Here is a 19,575-nt window from a genome sequence, read left to right as displayed (position 1 = left end):
TTGGTGGTTAAAAATGAAAGATTAATATTATAATAAGGGAAATCGACCTGCTTGGTGGAATTCATACATTTACATGAGGAAAAATAATGGTGGAAATGGGAATATAATGATATACGAGAATTAGATAAAGTCGACTACATATTAACTAAAGGGAAATATTTAAGAGAAAACAGAATATAGTAATAGCTACTGGACTGCAAGCTAATCAGTAAACTCGTGAACCGAATTAAATATTCAGCGTGGTTTGTAGTTTTCTGAATGTACAGTTATCACGAGGAATAATAGGATCAAATCGTTAGAATTTGGTAGTTACAAACGAAAGATTAACATTATAACAAGAGAAATCTAATTGCTGATATAGTAATAGTCAGACAGTCTGGCGATAATAGAATTCTTTCCGTATAGGTCTCTCCCTAACTTCGGGTCCTTCCCTTGGTTTTAGAACCATTGCACAAACCAGGCTTGTTATAACCAGACTTACATTTGCATATTGCATAAAAAATGAACATGACACATGGCATGGGTAACCACAGCATCAAAATGCTACAGAAAAACCATGACGTCAACAAAGTGCACTGGGAAGGGATCCGAAATATGTGAAGTGGGAAAATTGTATTTTTCATGTCATTACATGATATATCTGGGGCTGAAGACATTACCACTCTAAGAACACCACTAATCTCTTGGAAATTCAAATGACTTTTACGATACGCCAGACCCGAACATTGGGTGATGAGATGCATTCAGACTCGGAGAAGGCAGTGACGCTGGACAAGGAACAGCCGGGCGGTGACCTACGAGCAAACTGATAATGGCGTCGAGACGGCCAGTAGCTACGTCAGTGGTTGGTCTCGCTGTCGTTGCTAGGATGACGGAATCTTGTCTGCGAGTGTACCCAACACGTAACCAACCATATGTGATATCCACCGGATGGAATTCACATGCACGCGCGCGCACACACACACATATAAAAAAAAAACATCTAAATGGCAAACATATATAAAACTTAGGAATATATATGTGAATATATGCAGGAAAGAAACTATGAAAAAGATATCATTGACAAATGTAAGGATCAACCTAAACTCTTTTACATATATGTAAATGATAAATTAAAAGGCAAACACGAAATTGTAAAACTGTGTGGAGATAAAGAATATATACACGACACAGAAATTGTAGAAGTTATGATCAGACATTTCAGGTCTGTTTTTACAATTGAGAGCTCACAAATTTGGGAAGATGAACAACGAGAAAGACCCCCTTAAATGAAAGAAATAAAGGTAATACAGAAAGAAATAAGAGACCAAATAAAAAAAAACTAGATATTAGGGAATCGTATGGACCGGATGAAATTGCAAATTGGATACTGAGTGTATAGACGAACTGACGGACAAATTATACAAGATAATAGACTTTTCACTTAAAGAAGGAAAGGTACTGTAAGATTGGAAAGATGCATAATACCAATATATAAAGGAGGAAACAAAGAAGATCCTACAAACTTCAGACCGGTATCCCTTACAAGAACAGTAGCAAAAATATGCGAAAAGGTTATCAGAAACAAATGGATCAAACACTTGGAAGAGAATAAGATATTAAACCGTAAACAATTTGGCTTTAGAAGTGGAAGATAGTGTACCACAGACTTAATATGCTTTTACTCTAGATTAATTGAGATAATACAAGAAAGAGATGGCTGGGCAGATTGCGGCTTCTTGGACTTGCAGAAGGCTTTTGACAAAGTACCTCATAAAAAGTGAACAAGAAAAATTGAAATAATAGGAGGAATACAATGTAAGCTACAGGAATGGATGAAGGATTTCTTAAGTGGGAGAAAAATGAGAGTGGTGCTTAGAGACAAAATTCGAACTGGGAAGATGTGATAAGTGGCGTCCCGCAAGGCTCTGTATTGGATCCTCTAATGTTTGCCATATATATAAATGATATGGATAAGGGAGTGAAGTGTTACATGAACTTCTTTGCTGACGATCTCAAATTACTCAAGAGAGTAAGCACAGAAGGAGATTGCATATCGCTACAAGAAGACCTGGACAAAATATAGGAATGCAGACAGAGGTGTGAAATGAATTTTAACATTAAGAACTATAGTATAATGGAATTTGGAAAAAGCAAAAATAGAATATTGGGTCTGTATAAAATTGATAACAAGTCAGAAAAAGTCGACTCAGAAAGGGACCTGGGAGTGATTATCTCAGGTGACTTGACACCTGATAAACATGTCAGTAAATTAGTTGGAGAGACTTTTAACTTGTTAAGATCAATGAAAGTGGCCTTCGACTACATGGATGAAGAAATGGTAAAGAAAATAGTGGTTGCACTAATAAGACCTAAACTAGAGTATGCTGCAACACTATGGGCACCTAGCACCAAAAAAAACAAAACAAGAAAATTAGAAAGAATTCAAAGAGCAGCGACAAAAATGGCACCTACACTATCAAATTTGACATACGAACAAAGATTGGAGAAATTACATCTATCAACACTGGAACAGAGAAGAGAAAGAGGTGATTTGTTGACCATTTACAGAATTATGAAAGGGATGGAAATTCTTGATAGAGACGACTTATTAAAATGGGACAGAAGAGAAACAAGAGGACACGAAAAGAAGCTAAAGAAGGACAGTTACAGAAGAGATTTGAAAAAGAATAGCTTCCCACATAGAGTGATCGATGTCTGGAACAAACCAAACGGAGAAACAATGAGGTACAAAACTATACAAGATTTTAAGAATAAACTGGATGCGTAGAGATACGAAAACGGGTCACTACGAGCATAGCTCTCGTCCCGTAAAATACAACTAGGTAAATACACACACACACACACACACACACACACACACACAATTTCTCTCTGATTTCTGTTTCTGTCTATTTCTCTGTCAGTTTCTCTATTTCTCTTTCTGTTTCCCTTTCCATTTTCTCTCATTCCCCCCCTCTCTCTCTCTCTCTCTCTCTCTCTCTCTCTCTCTCTCTCTCTCTCTCTCTCTCTCTCTCTCTCTCTCTCTCTCCCTCCTCTCTCTCTCCCTCCTCTCTCTCTCTCTCTCCCTCACTCCGTCCCCCTCACTCCCTCCTCTCTCCCTCTCTCCTTCTCTCCTTCCCTCCCTCTGTGTGTGTGTGTGTGTTTACTTGTGTGTTTTGCCATATTTTGATAAACGGGTAAGGAACTACACTCGTAGTGTCCTGTCTTTTTTTTCCTCAACTGCCGTTGCAAGTTGCTGCATCTTTACTGGAAGGTCTGTTTCTTGTCATACTTTAGACGTGTCGGTTTTTTTCTAATTTATTTCCATGACTTCGAGACTTTCTCCTGTCCAAGAGATCTGTCAGTAATCTGATCTGAACGCTAGTATGGGATCACATGAAGAATCGTCACCCCAGCGTTCGACAGGGTGACAATTCATCATGTGGCCCATCCTTGGTCTTCGGTTGTGTAAGTGGATGACAATACGCATATCCTTCGTTCAACCTAACCTAACCTAATCTTTGTTCCACTGTTGATATTCGGCTTACTGGGGTGACAAATCTTCAGGTGGGATCTCATGGGGTGACGATTCTTCATGAGGGCGTTCTGGGGTGATAGTTCTTCACGTGACCCCTAATATAAAGGTACCTCATCTTCCTTTCAAGTCCAGTGCTTTTAGTATTATTATGTTGTATCTGCCAGGCTGGGAGCCAATTTTGTTGGTGCTCTCAGTATTCTCCCAGTTCTGGATATATCCTTCACTGTGTATTGAGATCATACCACCTATAGATATTCTAGTGTGTGGTGGATAAACATTCTGTGTTTTTTTCACCATATCGTTCATGTAAAGAAGTTCCCATTTTTTATGTTGGTCAGTAGTACGTTACGCCCACGATTTTCTTTCGTTTGTCATGTGACGTTGGCCAACACTGTGGTTTCTCTTCTTCTGCGGTTTATGTTTTATTTCCTTTTGATCGACTCGTTGATGGTATATTTAATCTTTTGTGTACCTGTTTACAATACTAAAAAAAATGGGGTTAATGTGTATTCACCACGGATCTGCTGCAGCCTCTTGTCGAGACAGCCAGACACCATCCTACGGCAGTGAGCTCAGAGCTCATTATTAGCCGATCTCTGGATAGGTCTGAGACCACTCACACATCACACACCGGGACTGCAAGGTCACAACTCCTTGACTAACGTCCCGTACCTACTCGCTGCTAGGTGAACAGGGGCTACACGTGAAAGGAGACAAACCCAACTTATCTCCGCCCGGCCGGGGAATCGAACCCCGGTTCTCTGACTTGTGAGGCCAGTGCTTTACCAATGTGTGTGTGTGTGTGTGTGTGTGTGTGTGTGTGATGCATCAGAACATTGGGTCACGTGTTGGATTTCTTATTACAGTTATTACCTACCCGGATGACAAGTCAGGTTTCGTATCGTCCGGTATTTGGGTGGGCGAGGGTGGGTGGGTGGTTGAGAGCGACGAGTGAACATCTCAGACGGTGAGAGGTAAGGATGATAGCCTTGGCTCTATTTAAGCGCCTCACGGCGTGAAATCCAGCTCTCAGCCATACAAAGGGTGATTGGCATATATTTGATGTATTGTACAGATTCCAACGAAATTTGTACGCAAATCAGAAGTCGGAGAAGGATGGGGGCATACTAGCAAGTATTGTGCACCTGACATGACGTCACGCGCGAGTAACACCTGATCATGACGTCATCCGTTGTTTTTGGCTCGGAACCGCTTGCTGCTCGAGAGACGTTCTCTGTCATTCGGGTCATATGGTAGCTGTCGACATCTTGTGATCATGGCTATTACCGTCATATTTGTCAGCTGATCATAGAAAAAACAAGCCCACTCAAGATCTTTATTCTTAGAATCTTGATATTAATTTTAGGGCATATGAGCAATACCTCCTTACCACAGTGTTGCTTTGTGAAGAGTATCCGCCCGGATTCGTACATATACGTAGTCACCCCATCCTCTCCTTCGACCATTGTACATACATACATACATATACCAAGGCTTTTTCCCCCTTACAAGGGGGGTAGCCAAAAAGAAAAAGGCATAAAATCACTCCCACCCATCCCCTCCCTGAATGCACTCCACACCCCTCCACCCTCCACCTTCGACCATTGTAGGGTAGGAAAACATGACTACATAAATTCTCATAAGACTTGTAAGAAACTCGGTCACGTAACATGATTTCATGCAGAATAGGTTAGGTTAAGTTAGGTTAAGCGAGGTTAAATTAGGTTGAGGTAACAGAAACTTGTTCAAGTCGATAGTTGTGTCCCTCTGATCATGCGAAGGAAGGACCCACACTCGTTCCTATGGAAAATCCCTCTCGTTACATTGAGTGTGGGGGGAATTTTCCGTGTGGCGTTTATGTCTTCTTCGCCATGTACATGATTTACTTTACCCATTCCAGAATCCATTTAACGTCACTTTTAACTAGTTAGGAATCTAGTATCACCTGCTTCATCTTGCCCTCTTCTGTACGTAATTTTGGAACGAGTTGAAATTGCTTGTGAGTCGTTTATCCTTATTTCCGTTGCTGGTACAATGACTTAAGTGGTCCTCAATTGTAGTATATATATATATGTACATTACATAATTACAGACATTTAACTCGGGGACTGTATGCGTGTGCAGCCGAGGCTATAAGGTTCACCCACGCATGTCCAGTGCATTTCTTTGTAACGTATAGATAAGTCAGGAAGTTGTTTATAGTAGTTTGCTTGTTTGGAATTCAAGAGGAAAATGGGCTAACAATTGTCTGAATTGTACCGTAATACCTCGTTTTTTTTTATTTTTTAAGTCGATACATACATTCTAAGTTGTATTCGAGTGCCTCGTGAAGTCGTTTTATTTATATCTGATTGAAGTGGAACTTGACTGGCTTGGGTGGCGTAGGATGATCCTAGGGTTCACACTGAGCAAATTTTCCTCCGACCTCAGATTAATCGGCGGACCGCCCACTTCCAGAACTTTTTTTCCACCTTAAAATCACCATGACAAAACATATTGCTTTCTCAACAAAATGCATAAGACGTCATTTTACATTCCGGAGGAAAATTATTTTCCTCCAGCTAATCAGATTCCTTCCCGAAAGCTGAAAATCTGCTTTAAAAATCAGAGGAAAAATAGCTCAGTGTGATACGCCTTTAGGGACGAGGGAGGGAGAAAGGGGAGGAAGGGGTGTTGGAGAGTAATCAGATGTTGCTCAACCGTGTTGGTGACCCGGATTTCTCTCGTTCCCCGAATTCGGCCTTCGTGTTCCCCAACACGATGGGCAGAACCGAGTCAATAAACTGAGCATCATTGACCTGTAGATGGGTAGAGACATCGCCTATACCGTAGGATGGGGGTAATCGGGGCATCACTGTGGTAAATAGGCCATATAAAAGTTATTCATGTGTTGAAAATTATGTTACAACTGGTAAATAAAATTCTGGTAAAATGGAGGTAGGTATTTATTCAGGGTAAAAGTGAAATATTTTAAAACAAATTTCAATTAAAAAAGTGAATAACTTTTATATGGCCCATTTACCACCTGTGATGCCCCGATTACCCCATCCTACGGTACGTAACAATACATCGTGGTCACCCATGACATTTTCCCACATGCAGGTGGATATTTCCTCACGTTGACTTATCAGTTCCTTGTATACTTTTTGTCCATTAGTGTAATCACGACCCAAGTTACACAACCGAACGTGAAGATCATATTTTTTTTGTCGCAATCGTTTTGTGGGACGTTTACAGTCATACTTTCGCTCAGTTAAGGAAATATTTTATTGCACGCCAAACTGATGGGTGTCATCTTTTCGTTTATGTATGCATTATGCAACAGAAATCGACGATGCAGTGACTGGTGAGCGGATGTCAGTATTTGTTCAGAAAACGGAAGCGTCATTATAAAATTTCTGTCCATAATATACCATGACTTAGCATCTGCAAGATTCTGAAGCCCGGTTTCAGATGCAGAAATTATTATTTTTCTAACAGCTTTTCTGTAATCATGTAACAGGACTCTTCAGCTGACGTGGCTGTCCATTTTCTCTCAATAAGCAGGTTAATGTTGCTGTCTCTGGTAAATTCTTCGCCGTTCACGCTGAATATTTTTTTTTATCGGGTTCCACGAGGGAGTGTTTTCACAGTATTATTTGTCAACGTTGCTTATGCTGTCCAGTTTCTTTGGACTTTCCAGCTGTCTGTGACAACGCTTCCAGGACGCTTTTCGGTGCTTGTATCCCACCAGGCTGTTTACAATGTACAGTAGCTTGCATGCTACCATTCTATTTATATTGTAACTTGTAACCTACCATGCTGTTCGTAACGTAGCATTTATCCTACCGAGTTTTAAAGTCATAAAATGTAAAAAACAATACTCGTGTATACATATTTTTTGCTTAATGGAAATACATCTTCACATAAAAAGAAAAAGTAAAGAAATCTGTTAAAATGTCAACGTAAAATCACAGCTCGAATGTCGTTCAACAATTGTAGAAAGAGATCAACCTCAAGCGGCTTTGAGAATCTCCAGCAAATTTCAGCTAGATATTCTTCAATATGATGCTGTGGAACACTTTTTTTTTATCTTTACATCCAACCAGGTTCTTTCGATAGATTGGGCATGGGCTCCTAAAACGGGATCGGCATTATTTTGTACTTCTCAATAAAACTAGGCAAACTGTATGGTTGAGGTTATAGTTCAACTTCAAAGGAAACTATTTTTGAATAAAATGGCCACAATTACAACAACACTAGTCTCTGAAGGTATTGATACTGAAGTGAGAGGGTGTCAAAGCTTCAGTAGTTTGTTATTTTGTAGGAACAGGGACTTGGATAGGGTACAAGCTATATCATCTCGGTAGGAACAGGAATTTTGGGTAAGATACAAGTTACTCTCTTGTCTCTCCTGTTTCGGACGCAGAACCAACCCTTGAATGTACATATTTCACTGTACTTTATAATTAAATATCCAGGATTTTTATAATGTGGAAAACTCTCCACCTATCTATATTTTGCAGTGCTTTAAAATGAAATAATCAGGATTTTTATAATGTGGGAAACTGTCCACTTGTTAATGTTTCACTGTAACTTATAATGAAATAATCAGTATTTTTATGTGGAAAAATGTCCACCTGATAATATTTTACGGTATAATTAGATAATCAGGCTTCTAATAATGTAGGGAAATGTCCACCTGTGTGTGGGAAGATGGGTTTGTGGGAAAATGTCCATGTGGGAAAATGTCCGTGCACCGTGGTCATCGTACACATCTACCTAGGGTTCACAATACTCAAAGCAATGCTTTAAGCCCCTTAGGAACTTTAGTTAGACTAGGGTTTACTTTATTTTTTCTAATGTAAACCACATTAATGTTTTCACAGGGAAGCAATTGAGATTACCCACATGTAACGCTCTTGAGTGTGTGCATTTATGTGAAGAAACAGGTTGAACACAGTTTAACGTTAAGTTCCTGTTTACACTTTGTTGTGACTATTTATCTTAGTACAGTACTTTGGTGCTAAGTGCCTTTCGAGAATCATGAGGTAGCTGGAGTGACTTCTTATCAAACCAGAGACAATAATGTGAGATTGAGTTTAGGTCAGTTACCTGCAGCATAATTCGTGAACGTCAACTCCGGCTATATGGGTATGTGGCTCGTTTCCCTGGTGTTGATCCTATTCAGCGTTGTCTCTACAAGAGACAACCCTCGATGGTGGAGGAGACGAAGGGGGCGCCCACAAAATTCATGGGTAGGGCGAGTTGATCGAATCTGTCGAGGGTTGTTGGGAGTGGGATGGGTGGGTGACTGCATGGGAGCTTGCACGGAGAGACCAATAGGACTGGCCCTGTGTGTGAGTGAAGCAACGCGCTCCCTGGCGTATGCCCCAATTGATGATGATCTTATAGTCAAACAGGTGACTTCACACTAAACAGGGTTTCCCCCCTCTTCTCGTCCTCCCTCCTCCTCCTTCTCCTTCACTTTCTCTTCTTTTCTCCCTCCTCTTCTCCCCCACCTCCTCATCCTCCATCTTGTCATCCTATTCCTCCTCCATCTACTCTGTTTCGTATTCCTCCGCCTTTTATTCCTCCTTGGCCTCGTTCCTCGTGATGATCACTACCCACACCCTCTTCCGAACCTGATATTACCCACTACTTTTACAAAGAACATATATATATTACATGCAGTGCTACAGGGTTCTTTGTTTTGTCGTTTCAGGTACGCCACATAATGGGTGTGTTCACATGGCCAGGTGGCCAGGACGCTGGGCGGAGACGGTCGCGGCCAGGCCGGCGCACAATCAGCTGCTTACTGGGGCAGGTAAGGAGGGAGCGGGAGAGGCTAGCGAGATCGCGTTGGGCAGAGCGGATGCGAAGAAGGGGGTGGGGTCTTGATCGGCAAGGCGTCTCAGGAAAGAATCCTTTGTCATGCAAAGAAAGAATGGTCACGTTCAGTTTTCAACCCCAACGGCCTACTGCTGTTTTCACTCCCGGTGTTTTAGGCAATTATAAGATATTTTGCATGTATGACAATGCTAACAAATATTAATGAACAAATCGTGAAGATAGAATACACACACACACACACACACACACACACACACACACACACACACACACACACACACACACACACACACACACACACACACACTCTCTCTCTCTCTCTCTCTCTCTCCTAATGTAACCTAACGTAACCTAATCTCACCTGTAACCTAACCTTAGAACATAAGAATGAAGGAGAGTGCAAGTGACCATAAGGGCTACACTAGGCAGTTTCGTATGCATTACCACCTACCATCCCCATCCATAAATTTATCTAACCTTCACTTAAAATAACCGATAGTTTCAGCGCTCACTACATGGTTACAAAGCCTATTTTCTTCTTAAATCTAACCTTGTCAAATTTAAATCCATTATTGCGAGTCCTGCCCTGTTGTCTTAATATGATGGGCTTGTTTGCATCACCCTTGTTAAAGCTCTTGACTCAATTGGAACACCTTTATAAGGTCATCCCGTACTGTACGTCTTTCCAGAGAGTGTAAAATAAGGTGCCTAAGCCTATGTATCATTTTGGTCATTCTCTGTACCGATTCTAGCGAATTGATATCCATTATATAGGACGGAGACCAAAACTATACCACACAGTCAAGGATGAGTCTAACACCAGATAGTTTGATAACTACCTCTGCACTTTTTCTTGTAACAGTTCTAGCAATGAATCCTAATATTCTGTTAGCTCAATTTCCTGGCGCTACTGCACTCTTTCCTGGATTTAAGGTCAGGACTCGCTAGCAATCCCAAATCTCTCTCGTATTCAGTTTTCTCTAAAATGGTGTTATCTAAGCTACGTCTACTCTCTGGGATGTGTAAACCTACGTTTAACACACTGCACTTTGAGATATTGAAGTTCATTTGCCATTTCACCGACCATGCGAACAATTTGTTAAAATCTTCCTGCAGTATTCCGGAGTCAACCCCTGATCTAATATGGCGTCATATTTTAGTGTTGTCCGCAAACTTCCTAACATCACTAAGAATCCCATTGTCCAAATAGTTTACATACATAATGAACAATAAGGGACCCAAAACTGACCCCTGGAGAACTCCACTAGATACACTCCCCCCATTTGGATTTTATACCGTTTTCTGTCACTGATTCTTGCTCCAATCCATTGAAACCCTTTTCCTTGTATGTCATGGGTTTGTATTTTATTTAGTAGTCTTTAACCTAACATAAACTTAACTTCACCTCACCTATCCTAACCTAAATTGGGACATTTCTTTTTGTAGAAAAGAGGCGTCTATGTTTTCCATACCTCCTTGAGGGAAAGGAGTTGGGAATGACGACGAGAGAACTGTCGCGTTTATAACGTATCAATTTTATTTTGAAAAATAAAATAATAGTAGTGTTTTTTTCTGACATGATAAATCTCTTAGGATAGAAACAAGAAAATAAACTGCTGTTTCTTTAACATTTTCACAATTGAATATCTCCATTAATATTTGCAACAAAATCGCCATAAATGTAGCTAAGGATTAGAATACAGAAACAAATGTGAAAGTAACGGTATCGTCTGGCTGAAAACATCTTGAAACTCATCCATTGTTGTTGTTGTTTTTTTCTCCCTCTCAATTTCGTGGAAGACATGTTTATTTTTCTTTTCCCCTCTTTCAGTTTTGCCCGGAGTCCATCCGTTCTCCATTTATCACTTGACAAACGTTTGCTCCCTCCCTTTTCCACCCTATTTCCACTCTCAGTATTCCTTCTAGATCAGTGGTTCTTAACCTGGGGTACCTGTACCCCCAAGGGGTACGAAACCTTGAACCTGGGGGTACGAGACATGATAGCCAGTATAATGGTACTGTATATATACAATGAGAAACCAAAGTAAGCTTTGTATCATTATCCTTTTCATATGTTTACATTGTATTTGTATTGGATGGGGGTACGAGAATTTTTTCTGAAATGTCAAGGGGTACGGGCACTGAAAAAGGTTAAGAACCACTGTTCTAGATGATGATTGTACGTGTTACACAGAATCCATTAATACTTTTTTGGGCTCCCTTTTCACAGACCAACCCATGTATCCTCGTATTCGCTGTCAGCAGTTTTTTTTTTCCGCTATACATCTCCAATGTTTTCTCTCCATTTTTTTTTCTTTTGTCGACAGATTATATTTTCCTGTTACTTCATTCACTGGCACGTTTATATACTCCAGCACTTTTTGTAGACCCCCAAACACAGCTACACTCATGTTCCTTATGAAATCTCCAACACTCATTTGAATACTTTCAAAACTCCTCTGATTTTTGTTGGGTCCAATTTCAGGCCCACATGCAATCAAATATCCGTAAATCGTAGCCTATTTTCTGGCTTACCCACGTTATCATTGATGCACCATCCACACAGCCCCAACATCTCATCACTCACTAACAGAACCACTCTTTCCTTTTCTCGCTCTTTCCAGACACGAAACCCTACCGATTATATTCGAATGCACACTTAATTTTTTCAGTTAAATTGCACTCAGTTCTGAGAAGTTGATTTTTCTTTTCACAAGGATATTATCAACCTCCATTTTAGTTTCGCTTGCTCCACGCACACATCCTCCCAAAACTGAGCCCTGGGGAACTCCACTAGATACACTCCCCCATTTGGATTTTGCACCGTTAATGGTGTAGCTCTTTGCAGGAGGAGAAAATAGAGAAGGATATTCCCACGCCCCACATTGTCTCGTTTAGCTTAAACATTCTACGACACGTATGGGGACGCGGTGGCGGTGTTCTTGTCCCCTCCGTCACCACAGGAGTATAAGAAAACGAAAGGGGGTGGAGGTAAAGGGTACCAGATTCAAGGAGAAAGAGAGAGAGAGAGAGACCGACGGCGAATTTACAAGAAAGCTGCTCAGTATTGCTCCACGAGTTGAGATTAGTTTCAGACATAAAGTACTGCTATGTGCCTCTGGTCCGTAGAGGTGGTTTTGAAATCCCCTCTGAAGCATTGACCTCCGGTCACTGTGTAGCCAATACCCCAGCACGGGTAAATACGTGCACTCCAGTAGAGCAGGTAGCAAAGTTTCCCTACACTGCTCGCTTTGTGATACGCAGTAAACTTGGAGGAAATATTTTGACATCATGATATTTGGAAACCCGAACCACGCTCAATTAAGATGAATTTAGGAAGAGTAGTTTTTCAGAGATTTTATTTGGAGTTGCTGAAAGAAATCGAGGCATCATATCTCCTTTAATTGCAGTGTACGTGAGGTATCCCTCCTTTTCATTCAGTATGGAGTTGTGGATTTTATTCTCCTCTTGTTTTCTACTAAATTGATTTGGCCATTGTTTCTTGAACATTTGCACAGTGTGGTCCGACCGTCGGGGAGTTTTGTGCGTCCGGCGACTCCCCCACACACACTTTCCCCCCACTTTCCCCAAACCCTTTTATGTAAAATTTTAATAGCTCCCCCCTCCCCCATATGCATATAAAGAGTACTTGTTATAATCCCGTATTGGACTCAACAGCCACCTACGATGGCATGAACGACGCAGTCGTTAAAATTCATCATCTTCACAAACGGATGCAGAACAGCGTCGTCATCGGCAATTGCCGATGGAGCACCTTGACTGGCTGACTGCTATAATCACTGGGAAACCCGGTATGAAGAAAATCCGCGAATCCCAAGGGAAGAAGTGAATCTCGGGTGAATTATGAACCAGTTCACAAGCACCTGACGCCTCCCTAGAAATTTAACACGTCTCCATTACCATTCTCTCCCCCACCTCCAAATCGAGGAGGCTTTAAATGACCCTGTTACTGTTAAACTTTTCATGTAGTCAGTTGAATGGTGGAAGAAGATATATTGCACGTCACAGGACGTCACAGCTACACGTCACAGGACGTCACAACTACACGTCACATGACGTCACAACTACACGTCACAGGACGTCACAGCTACACGTCACAAGACGTCACACTACGAGAAGATAGGTATCAAGCATACGACGTTGCGTACGTCGCAGCAGCAGCACCAAACTGCTGCTGAGAGTCAAAATAAATGGCTACGATTTACCAAAGTAAATCCGTAGAACGAAACAGCCTTTTACTTTCTCCGCTATTCACATCGCCTCTAAAGTGTGGATCAAACCTTCCACATGAAGAAGGTGTTAAGAGTACTACTAATAACCGTTATTCTGCCCGTGTCTTCCGCAGCAATTACACGAAATTATATGTTTTGTCATGTATGTCCCTTCCCGTATAGAATGTAATATGGACGTCAGCAACACCTTGGGGAACTCCCTGCTCATGAGGGGAAGATCTCTCGGAGGGTCAATATACTACTCATTACGTTATTCATGACTGAAGTTAGGCTGGGGGAGGGGAAGCTTACTTAAACATTTCACTTCCCTCAAATTATGATGATTATGCGCCTCGACATGTTGTTCGAAAGAGTGAGAAATGAGTGGAGAATGTGGTAAGGAAACTCAGGTTGAACCAGGAACACTAATGTAATCTAACGTTTCGAATTAACGTCTCCTGAAGGAGACGTAAAGTCGAAACGTTAGATTAAATTAGTGTTCCTGGTTCAACCTGAGTATCCTTACCACATTCTCTGCACCTCGACATCTCTAGGTATATGAAAGAAAGGACCAATCCTGCTATGCTACGGGTTGTAGCGACTTTGTGACGCCCCTACAGACCAGAGGCACGCAGCAAAATTTTGTGATTAGAAACTAATTCTCACTGAAAGAAAGAGAAAAGTGAGAAGCCCTTTGGTGTCCACTGCAGGACAACTGGCCTATCCCCTGGAGGGCCGAGTCTCAGCACCTCACCATTGTGGCTTAATAACCCGGCTTGGTAAGGTTGGAGGGATGGTTCACATAGTAACCCAGAATCTGAACACATGTTTGTGTCAGCGCCAAGCTTCTGAGACACACACACACACACACACACACACACACACACACACACACACACACACACACACACACACACACACACACACACACACACACACACACACACACACACACACACACACACACACACACACATACACATTTGAGGATAGGTATGATGTATTGGAGACTAGGAGATGGGACCCAACGAGTGTTGCTGTTTTCCTGTATACTACAATTAGGTAAATACAATTAGGCAAACACATACGCGCGCGCACACACACACACACACACACACACACACACACACACACACACACACACACACACACACACACACACACACACACACACACACACACACACACACACACACACACACACACACACACACACACACACACACACACACACACACAGGGTTGAAATATTATTTGCACGAGGCATTTGTTTGATGTTGGTGATGAGGAGGTTACGCCAGGAGTCGTTTAGCTGCGGCCGAAGCATCAGCCAGCTCTACCCTTTGTGTTCGGAAAGCAAGGGCAGGTAACAGTCACTAGTATCCGTTTTGATCTAATCGAGCTACTGCGATATACACTTGTATGTAAAATGGATACCTACATGTGTTTGTGTAGTGGTAGGTTTTTCTCTGAGATTTTAGACACAGGTCGAGTGTATGGTATTTGATAATTTCTTTAGAAGCATAATGATATTACTTTTGAGTTTGTTTGGATACGTAGCCAAAAGGAAATCGGTTCATAAAACAGTCCATCTCAGCGCAAGCATTACGTGGAACCCGGACTAACTGGGGTCCTGGTGGGTCGAGAATTCAGTCCGACCTTGTGACGTCACAACAACATCTATGCAGTGCCTTAGGTGATACTAAACGAATGTTTGTCCTCTGCAGAAAGGACAGGATGAAGGCCCCATACGTCCGAGGGCAAGGAACTCTGCAAACACGGGATGAAATGATAATGTCTGGCATCGAGACGGGAACGGAAGGAGGACAAAGAAAAGAGAATAAGAGGAGGAGTCGGATGAGGAGGAGGAGAAGGAGGAAGAGGAGGAGGAGAATGAATAAAGGAAGGAGATGAAGAAGACGAGTTTGGGTTGAACAGTGTGTAGATGCAAGAGGAGAAGGAGATTGTGAAGTAGATGGACTGTGGTGAGCCAGAGACATACAGTACATTGTGCAAAGGTGGCATGCGAACCGTTGGACAAGGTTTCGCGCGGAAGTCTGGTCTGCTTTAATCCTCACTGGTGGAGAGGCCCCCCCACCCCCACCCCAGGAAGCCGAGGTAGAAGGAAATAATGCGCTTTATTTAATGGGAAGAGAGAAAGATATTTCAGCAACGCTAGGATAACTGAAGGAGAGGGAGAAAATGCCACTGTTGTTTGACAGCGTTGCCAAAAGAAAACATAACACACCGGATATGTTATATTGACAGTATGAATTTTTCCGCACTGTTTGTTCTGCCACGCACGAATGAATTTCTTCAGCTTCCCCACCGGCTGTGGTCGGCTCCGGGAAATAATGGAAAATTCCCAGGAGCAATTTAAGTCTTCGGAAATGGTAAAAACATTATGGGAGATTTGAACCGGCCATCTTGGGGCTGCTGCTTTTGTGTGTTGCTGTGCATTCCTCGTAAGCTCCTGTCGGTGCGGCGCGTGATGGTAAAACGTTAAGTGACCAGGAGGGAAAAGTTAAGAGAGTACACGGGGGAATAGTCAGGGACATGAGAACATAGATGGAGAAGGTAGGGGAGCAAGGAAGAAAGACAATAGCGGCCTTGTGCGTGTGTGTGTGTGTGTGTGTGTGTGTGTGTGTGTGTGTGTGTGTGTGTGTGTGTGTGTGTGTGTGTTTGTGTGTGTGTGCGTGTGTGTGTGTGTGTGTAACTCACCACGGTCTTTGGAGCACAAGTTGGACTCGTGATCGATGGCTATTTTCCTCGTAGAAGAGAGCTCAGAGCTCGTATATGTGTGTGTGTGTGTGTGTGTGTGTGTGTGTGTGTGTGTGTGTGTGTGTAACTCACCACGGTCTTTGGATCACATGTTGGACTCGTGATCGACGGCTATTTTCCTCCTAGAAAAGAGCTCAGAGCTCATATATGACCGATCCGATCTATGAGTAATGTTGTAACCTTACACGCACACACACACACCCAAATCCCCGCCCACGAGAGTTGGAGTAATAACCCGCAGCGCAGCGATACTGAAATTATTTCAGCCCTGGGTAGGGTTCGAATCCGGACCTCCGTAGTAGCAGCTAGGAACTCTACCAACTGCGCCACGAGTTGTGTGTGTGTGTGTGTGAGAGAGAGAGAGAGAGAGAGAGGGAGAGGGAGAAGGAGAGGGGGGATAGGTTTTGGCCGAGAAGGCGGGCGAGCATACTGGGGATGTCAGCAAAGGTGTGCATTTGACGAGCTACTTGTGGTTTCGGAAATCCCGGCTGGCTGCGATCAACCAAGAGAGGCCAAGCATTTGTTTACTAGCCTGCATGTTTGTTATCGTGCACAAGCACTGGGAAGGACACGTTGACTTCCTGTTGACGAAACAGCGAAAGAAAGGAGGGAAACTGTATTGACGAAAGAGTGGGAAATGCGGAGGTGGAGGGAGTGTGGAAGTGGTGAAGATGAAGCTCTTAAAGATGGAGGAAGACAACGATAGGTGGATGGGTGGAGGGAAAGGGGTGTATGGCCTGGAAGTAGGACCAGAAGCCTTCGTTCCAGAGGGGAATTGAAGGTGAAGTGAGTACGTAAATGGGAAAAGAGTTGGAGGAAGCAAAGAAAGACTCGTCTACAAATATGTGCTGTTACATTGTAGTAAGGGCGCAGGACTTCGCTGTGTCTTGGTATTGATATAAGGAAGAAGGGAATAATTTAAGAATGGAGAACATAAAGAAACGAGATGGATTGAGGGCGGGGGAACGAAGAGGAAACTCTTAGATGCCGGGAAGTATGATGTTAAAGGATGTATGGATGATAATGGTTTTGCATTGGGGGAAACGATACAGATAAGGAGGAAGGGAGATGATAACGGAAGGAGAGGACATGGTGGCCAAGGAACTGGATATTGACGAGAAGGTTGTGAGGGCCGAAATGGACCGGAGAGGTCTCCGACGGAGAAAGAGGACATAGGATTGGAGAAAGAGAACTGGACTTCCAGATTGCTGCTAGGATCGGGATCGGGTGAACGAGGAAGCCAAGGGGGGTGAGAGCGGGTAGGAAGAGGCCGATTTGGGTGAGTGGGTGGATCGGTTAGCGGATGGGTGGGCGGAGAGGAAGCGGCGGTAGAAGCAGAGGCAGCAGTACGAGATGGGACAAGTTGAGTGCGGTGGCAGGCAAGCGGGTCAAATCGATAGAATCTTGGCCTGGGCTGGCTAGGCCTGATCATGTCCTCCCTTCCGAGCGGCGCTAGCGGACTGGCCTGGTACCTATATCTCCAGCAGCCCTTTCGGCGACAGCCACGTTGACGTATCCCCCCTCATCTGTGCCCTTAGCCGTAAGGGCGGTCCCCGTCTCCCTCCATCGAACTGCTCTCTGCGTGGTCACAATAACGCCCAACCCCGAACTCTCCTTCTGAAGAACTTAATTGGCCTCATTGAGGGATGGCAGGGTGACCATTCACATGTACATCCCTTTGGTGGTCGGCTTCGGGTTCTACTGGCCCATGGATCATCGTCATTGCGTGCGTGAGGGTGGATGGGTGAGGTATGGTGATTCTAGGGTTGGGGCCGCTTCATAGGGAGATGACGTTCTCTTGTCCCGCCCATATCTTGATGCCTATTGACTACTTTCGCCCTGGCCCACGCACGCTGGCTGCTGACTTCCCCACATACGCCCGTGGGACCCCGCCCTCATACGTACAATAGACCCGCCCGTATTGACCCTAAGATCTCTGGGCTCCGCAGCCACACGGGTCACGCTTTCGAAGGCATGCGTGGGAAATTCGCCTGTATGCGCACAGAAATACTAATACTACTTGCAGTTCTGAAGGTCGCGGCACCGTGAACTGTAAATCAATCGGTTGCAGTTCTGAAAAAAAAAGAAAAAATCCGCCTTCGGTTGCCCGTTACGCGATAAGTTTCCACACGCGTTGCGGGTGGAAGGGTCGGCGTTTCCACATTCGGTCTACGTCGTCATGCCCATCCATTCGCCCGACCATTCCCTCTTCAGACTCTATGGTCCAACGGTTCGTCGAACGCGGTTCGACACACACGTTTCTAAAGTGATGTGTGAACGGGGTATTTGGTTGTCGAACACGTTGGTTAAACCCCAAATACCCCGTTCACACGTTCACACATCACTTTAAACACGTGTCTGTCGAACCGAGTTCGACGAACCGTTAGACCGGCGCTCTTCACCCTTTCTTATCCTCACACTTTGGGAGGACTGCAGTGACAGCCCCTACGGACCAGAGTTGCACACCATTCTACTATAATAAGAGATGTCTCGACACGAAGAACAATGCCAATCACTTGTACTCTCCGTCCTTTCTGCTTCAGTAACTGCCCTCCTTAAATCTATCTTTATCATCTATGACTTCGCCTCTTCCCCAGCACATGTCCAGTCAACCATGTTTACATGCCCGAGTGCTGTCACCCACATGTAGATAAGCACAACCACCCACTTCCATACGCACAGCCACACCCACTCTCTTAGCCCGCAACACTCGGGCGTCTACGCACTGCCTTGCGCATTCACAGCCACATGCGCGTTTTTGCCACGCCCTTACATACACCCACGCCTACTCTCCTGTTTACACACTTTGACCACTCATGCGGTATCGTAAAAGGAACTCATGAACATGACTTGGCGTTTTTGGGTGTTCCGCATAGCTTATGGCCAAGTGTCCAGCTGACACACACACATAATCATGGGGAATTGGGTCCATCATACCACGTTCTAGCTCATAGATGTAAACTTTGCTGGAGTTATCAAGTCCGCACACCATCATAATAACCCGGACACTCTGTATATATGTCACAGACACAAACTATATTCACGGTGCTGTGGAATAATCACCCACGGTTTCAATAACTCTGCCCTCCGCTCGGCCAGCTCACGCTTGCAGCCTCCACAATACCCGTAATTAAAAGCTGCTCAAAGGGCCTGCCAATACACGAAAAAGGCATCGTGATCTCACGCGTGGGGGGGGGGGGGAATTTCCCA

General features: G+C 43.6%; 1 protein-coding gene across 4 annotated transcripts in view; it reads left to right on the top strand.

The window, feature by feature from the left end:
* Positions 1-19,575, top strand: part of LOC143041454 (UDP-glucose 4-epimerase-like) — a 295,689-nt gene that overhangs the window by 32,135 nt on the left and 243,979 nt on the right. Inside the window, exon 2 of one of the 4 annotated variants that reach the window (XM_076213346.1) lies at positions 9,225-9,326. The exons of the other annotated variants lie outside the window; for them this stretch is intronic. Within the exon in view, the coding sequence (XP_076069461.1) occupies positions 9,225-9,326 (102 nt within the window). The remainder of the gene's footprint in view (positions 1-9,224; positions 9,327-19,575) is intronic. 4 annotated transcript variants of the gene reach the window in all.

Source organism: Oratosquilla oratoria, chromosome 31, assembly GCF_046742065.1.
Source record: "Oratosquilla oratoria isolate Oo_2021 chromosome 31, ASM4674206v1, whole genome shotgun sequence".
NCBI lineage: Eukaryota > Metazoa > Arthropoda > Malacostraca > Stomatopoda > Squillidae > Oratosquilla > Oratosquilla oratoria.
Note: the sequence above shows the minus strand (reverse complement) of the source record. Positions and strands in the feature narration are given on the sequence as shown.